Source organism: Pundamilia nyererei, unplaced genomic scaffold (genome assembly GCF_000239375.1).
Source record: "Pundamilia nyererei isolate P.nyererei 1_Seehausen unplaced genomic scaffold, PunNye1.0 scaffold00391, whole genome shotgun sequence".
Classification (NCBI taxonomy): domain Eukaryota; kingdom Metazoa; phylum Chordata; class Actinopteri; order Cichliformes; family Cichlidae; genus Pundamilia; species Pundamilia nyererei.
Window position 1 is genome coordinate 379057 of NW_005187792.1, and position 6690 is coordinate 385746.

Here is a 6690-nt window from a genome sequence, read left to right on the forward strand (position 1 = left end):
TGAGTGGTTCCCGTTACTCATCCAGTCTCAGAAAGCACTGGTTAAAGTGTTTGTGTATTTATTGATTTATTTTAAGTAATTGTGTTTTATGTATATTATGGTTTTATATTTTTACAAATGTTTTAGATACTTATTTATATACATATATATTTAATGGTTTATACCTTGTGTTGGGGGGGGTTGTGTGTGTGTGTTTTTTGTCTTGTTTTTATGGACATGAAGTCTGCCAATAAAGATTGAATTGAATTCAAATAAAGTTGGATTGGATTTCAACATCTTCTAGCCTGACGTAGGATTTCAGAAGGAAAACCTAAATGCAAAAACTTTGTAAAAGGAATTGTGCTATGCACACAACCACAAAAAAATAGGGTATTTCCTTAAAAGAAATACACAACATAAAATGTGTACAATTACAAAAATGGTACTTGTTTTTGTCCAGTGTGAAAAAGTTGGCACACGTAAAAAACTGAGGTGAGTGATCAGTGTGAGTACTCTTCTTAAAGGACACGATCTGCATTGCAGTACCCTGAGTTTCAGTTCCCAATGCAGTCTTTCTGCAGCTTTTATTTTCCTCTCATTATATCCATTTATTTATGTATGTATGTGTTACTTCACACTACATAAACATTCTCAGTGAAGCTACATTAATATAATTATATCATTCTTATAAACCTTGATAGTCACATTCATAAAGTATGGAAATGAAGGAACAAGTAACACATGACTCTTACACACACACCTCATACACAACAGGTTTCAGGTGTTTATTCAGGGTAAACATAAAAAGAAAAGAAAAAAAGAGCAGTTTTCAATCATCAGTACTTCATCTACTACTATCAGGAAAATATATATTATCATACACACATTTTTAAAATAATTATCTAGTTAGAAAATCAGCCTCCATAAAATTGGTTGTTAATGTTTATACCCCTTACTTCTCAAAACTCGTGTTATGTAAAGTACGGGTGCACCAACATGTTAATTCCAGCTGTTCTGCCTGGCAAATGACACATTTACTGATTGCGGTGGATGATGTTTTTGTTTAAAATTTAAAGAAAAAGAAATCGTGAAGATTTCTTTGTTTCCCTGAAACACATTATGGAATCAAATGTAAAAAAAAACAAACACAAGAAGTCATAAATTTCACAATCGGTGCATCCCAAACATACAGTGATCCACAGATCCAACAGTAGCAGAGCTGACTACCTATCCTTGTTGCTACGGAGATCGGTCGTCAACGGGTCGTGCTGAATAGTTTGGTGCAACATCAGAGCGAGGAGACCAGCTCTGTTGGTCATAGCAGTCCTGACATTACGTTCCTGTTCAAAGAGCTCGTCCAGCTTGTACCACTGTGTGGGGGGAAGGAAAAGAAACAGACCAGTGTGGAAGAGCCAGTGTTAGTTATTTAAAATGACAAAGTCACAAAGAGATTTCCGTCTCATCCCGGGATTGAGCTGCTCTGCCTACTTTAAATCCTTTAATTTGCACAGGTGAATGTAAAGGCGACCCCCCACCCATTTCTACTACTCAGCCGATACAAATCTGCTGTAACCAGACCGTTTTTGGTCCACTACCTGCATTCCCCAGAAAGCTGCCCAACATCTCACCTGATCTGACACATGACTTTCTTTGACTTTGTTTGAACTGTGCAAGCTTTCCAAACTACCGCATCAATCGTGAAGTTGGACTCACCACCCTGACGCGCTCCAAGTCCACCTCGGCTCTCCTGAGCTTTTCCCAGTTGTAATGTTTGTTGCACTTTCTTTTGGAGACTCTGCAATATTCTCCTGTCGGCTCAAACACATTCTTCACTAGAGGGCACCCACACACCTCATCCACAGGCACCTGTGGACCGATCAAAAGAAAGACAGATTAAAGTCTCCACATTGACTGCACTTTATGCTTAGTGGCTTCCCGCTGCCACTTCTTTGCTTTTACACCAAGAAAGCTGTTTTTCTGACCTTTGGATCTCTAGAATGCTCTGGACACAAAACCTGAAGCCTCTTGCAATATGTCTTGCTTTGTGGATTGTACACGTCACAGAAGAGCCTGGTTGCGCTGCAAGAAAAAAAACCATCATCTTAGTAAATCATCCAACTAGAGAAACATTCAAAAAACCTAAAGGCAGCAATGAACTTCACTAACCCTTCTATCCTTGTAGGGTACATTGACCCGAAGGAAGTCTGGCTCTCATACTGTTAAATAATCAGAAAAATAAGTGTTTAGGAAAAGAATGAGCTTGCAGCAGTATCAAGAGAAATGAAAGAAATGATCACCTTTGCATAGCATCTCTCCATATGTCTGAGTGCCACTTTTGGATTGATCGGGTGACTGCAAGACACGCAGAAGATCTGCAGATCTGTGTCCTCGCTGTCGCCTTCATTTACCTGCAAACAGGAAACAAACCAAATCTAGGTGTTCCTTCTGTTCTTCATCTCCAGGTTCAAATAAACAATCAATGCCTGAGACGTGCACTCACCTCCTCGTCCTGCTGAACCGCCTGCTGCTTCGCTTTGGCGATGATGCCCTCCAGTTCGTGGAAGCGTCGCTCCATCTCGGTGAGGCGGAGCCGGGCGTTCTGCTGTTCCCGGCGTATCCGCTCCAGCTGCTTCTTACCGTGTTCCTCGGCAATGCAGGGGCTCTGCTGCCACTGCTGGATACGCTGAGGGAGGATCTCATAGATCCGGCTGACAAGAACAAAGATTTTAAAACTTTAAAAAAGTGAAGTAAAGATGTCAAAGAAAATTCCAAACGCTTTTCCAGTAAGTTGAGACAAAACAAAAGCAAAAAGAAAGTCTTACTTGGCGGCCAACTTCATGCCGCAGTCCTCAGAGCAGTATTTGGAGTTGGGTCTTGCTCCCGCCACACAGTTCGGTCCCAGGCACTGACGCTGACCTCCGCTATCTCGCAAATCGCCCCTCTCACTGTGCCTGCTTCGGTCTTTGTGCTTCTGCTTCTGCTTGTGGCGACGTGACTCCTTCTGAATGGTTTTTTTTTTCCAAAAACAGATGTTACCATTTTAACACGCGGCAGCTCTTAAAATATCATCATTTTCTATGAGAAAACCAGCCTTACTTTCTTCTCAAACTTCTTTTCTCGTCTCTTGACATGCTTCACCTTTATAGCTTTCTTACGCATGACAGGACTGAAGGGCACCTCGTCTTCGTCCTCACTGGCCCACGCCTGCATAAGAGGAGTGATTGAGTGAGTGCATGTAAAAGTGAGTTTTTCCTTCTCACTGTCGCCAAGTGCTCGCTCATATGGGGCTAACTGTTGGAGTTTTCTCTTTAATATTTACCTTACAGTATGAAGCGCCTTCAGGCAACTATTGTTGTGATTTGGCACTATATAAATACAATGGAGTTGAACTGAATTGAACATGCAACAGCGTAATGTGAATCGTTCTCCTACCATGCTGTCGTCCAGTCCTGCCGTCTTGTACTGCTGGTAGAGTTCTGCCTCGCTGTCGTAGTCCTCAGAGTACCGCCTCCGTCTGTGGTGGGAATTGTCCCTCCTTTCTCTCAGAGAGAATTCCTCATCCTTCACACGCAGCATTTTCTGAACACAAGATTTATAGGAATTTCGAAAAACAAACAAACAAAAAACAACCTTTTGATTTACACCCTAGTTTTGATGCACGTTGCACGTTAATGTGTAACTACTATACTATTACACTCTATGAGGCACTGTTAACACATTATGGAGCTAAAGGGACTTACCCTGGCTCGCACTTCACATTGCCTGAACCTGCACTTCTGTCTGATTTTGTTGGGGCCTCCAAACTTCTTCATGTCCTTGCAGAAATCACACTGAGCACAGTCTTCAGTCCTCCTGCAAGGCTCGCATTCCCCGCACATCCTCACTGAACGCTTTACCTGGGGGAAATTAACAAGAGGCAATAAGAGCCAGGACATCCTGGAAAACAAAAAATGAAATCCAAAGCAAAAAATGTACAGACTTTACTAAATTACATAAGACTATGAGGAAGATCAGCCAACCCCAGCCATGCATGTAGCGAATCCACCTCTGCTTATAATGACCACAATAATACAACTTACTTTGGATCCACGCCGCCTTTCACTTCTATAGTCTGGAGTACTTGGAGTGCTGTACTGTCTTTCACCTCTGTCAGAGTCGGGTTCCTTGTCACGATTTTTCTTTGATCTGTATTTTACTTCCAACAAGGGGTTTTCTTCTGGTGATAACAAATACAAGGAAGAGGGATCTTGTTCATTTCCAGGCAAATAAAGAACCAGAGTGAATTTTATTTTATTTAAAAAAGCAAAAAATAAATAATCATCACCTCTGCATCTCATGCAGTACCATTCCTGGATTGCCTTCGCTATTTTCTCAGTGATGTTAATGCAGTGGCCATGGAACCACTCATTACAGTTGTCACAGCCACTGTCGCCGAGAAACAAATGCATTTAATGAACAAGCATTTAATGTATGAAATACTTCTTCTGTGCCATATTAAACATGACAATATGGGTATAAATTTTGAGGTGACATAAAAATGTCATATCATGTATGAGACCAAGACAAATTTAGATCTAAAAAGACAATGTTCAAGATAGCAACACACACACAAAAAAACATAAGAGCGAAAAGAACCCACATCACGTACAACAAGGCTATGGAGGAGGAGATACTAGCAGCTGGTGGTGTGTGGCCCAGATGTAAAGAATTGACTGCCCCCAGGCCTCACTCGCACACTCACTAGTTTTGTACCGTCTGTCAGGAACAGGAAACAGTGGTTGGAAATTACTGTTGGTGTTACATGAGGGAAAAGAAAGGCTTTAAGCATCTGGGTAAAAACTAGAGATGGATCGATCCGATATTACGTATCGGTCCGATACTGACCTAAATTATTGGATTGGATATCGGAGAGAAATAAAAAATGTAACCCGATCCATTAAATATCACAAAAGCATCTAACAAAACTTGCGACATGGCGTGACCCAGCTCTTGACCATAGCACGTCGGAGGAGTGCTAAGGTCGGAGGAGCGGCTGTGGTGTGCAAGACCTGTCGGTGGTCTGGTTGAGCATTTGGAGCCGCTATGTGCACCCAAAGCGGCATTTCATCTCCAAGAAAGTTATCCCAGAGAAGTAAAGCAAGTGTGTAAGTTAATTTCTGAAAGTTTGTAAAGAATTCCCACGCTAAGCTTCACAACCGATATATGGAGCGACCGCCTCTTCTTCTCTCCTCCTCCCTCTCCTGTTGTTACTTGAAATCATAAAACTGATCAATGATAGGCTGATTGGCTTTTCTGTTGCAAACTCCTGCAAACATCCCAGCCCTGACATCACTTCAGGGTTTCCGTAGTGTAGTGGTTGTCATGTTCACCTCACAGTCGAAAGGTCCCCGGTCCGTAACCGGGCAGAAACATGGGTCTTTGGGGCAGGGATAGCTCAGTAGGTAAAGTGTTGGCCCTGTGATCGGAAGGTCAGGGGTTCAATTCCCCTCAACGGCTATGGTACCGTCCCTACACACTGCTCAATAGCAGCCTATTGCTTCACTGAGTGAATGTGTTAAATGCAGAGAGGAATTTCCCCACGGGGGAACAACCAAAGTTTTCATCTCATGTAAAATGTATAGAAATACATTATTGTATCTAGAAACTATTATTCTAATAGTTAGTAGGCTTGTCCTTTTTTCTTTGGGAAAGTACCATCTGTGCAGTCTGCAATTCTGTTGAAGAAAGATGTCGAATCTATTTAATTATTGTGGAAATATAATTGACGTCTGTGCATTTGTTTTACACATGCATTAAATTAAAGTCGCTTACATTGATTAAGCATTATGAGATGGAGGGTGGGAGGGTGGTTCCCTATGTTTTTTTGCTGCGAGTTGGCAACCCTACTAGTTAGGGGAAATATTAAACAACCTAAGTACTCTTTAAAATACCAGAATAGGGAGGATGGTGGAGGTTTAAGTTTATTAGAATGATCAGTATTGCTGAACTATGAAATATGGGTGCAGTGGATTTTTTGCATACAGGTATAACAGAATAGCTTTAGTTTTCTTTTTTAAAACTTGAGTATGAGTTTTATTGATTATAAAACACACTATATCAGATTCATTTCGGTATCGGCAGATATCCAAATTTATTATATTGGTATCGGTCATTAGAAAGTGGTATCGTGCAATCTCTAGTAAAAACTGGACCCATGATGAAACACTACAACAAGTAAAAAATATTCTTCATTTTTAATATATGACAATACTGTACAGACTGCTGATGAGTTACACTGCCTTGGCTACTTTTGTGCTTACATTTGATCTATGCTGGGTCACTACTTTTGCACTATAATGTTGCTGCTGACACCTTGGTTCACACTGACAATTAGAAAAAAGCTGATAGGAAAAGAAGGATGGAAAATGCCTGGAATTTAGTTACACTTGCAAATACTGCTTCCTCCAAACTGCAAGCATCAATAAAATGTTACAGTATTGTTTTCTAGATCTGTGCATATATCCTTATTGGTAGTTTTCTCGAAATAGAAGATCTTCATTTTAAAAAAAAAAACTCTGATAACATTGCTGAAGCTAGCGCCCACCCCTACTGCGCGTACTGCAAATATAAAACTGATATATACTTACATCATGAAGCAGTTGATGTCTGGTTTCCGACAAATACAGTAAAGAGGTGCGTTCTCCCCCTCCATACCAGTGTTCTCAGGCACTG

General features: G+C 41.0%; 1 protein-coding gene across 1 annotated transcript; it reads right to left on the reverse strand.

Moving 5' to 3' along the window:
- Positions 1-1080: 1080 nt before the first annotated feature.
- cxxc1b (CXXC finger protein 1b) lies at positions 1081-6684 on the reverse strand. The gene is made up of 13 exons (XM_013915875.1): positions 6606-6684; positions 4304-4404; positions 4059-4195; positions 3720-3875; positions 3412-3558; positions 3076-3183; positions 2802-2980; positions 2480-2687; positions 2277-2387; positions 2146-2195; positions 1962-2058; positions 1693-1845; positions 1081-1349 (listed from the first exon to the last, which is right to left on the reverse strand). The coding sequence occupies exons 1-13, from the start codon at positions 6668-6670 to the stop codon at positions 1203-1205; spliced, it is 1659 nt and encodes a 552-aa protein (XP_013771329.1). The 5' UTR covers positions 6671-6684; the 3' UTR covers positions 1081-1202.
- Positions 6685-6690: the final 6 nt, after the last annotated feature.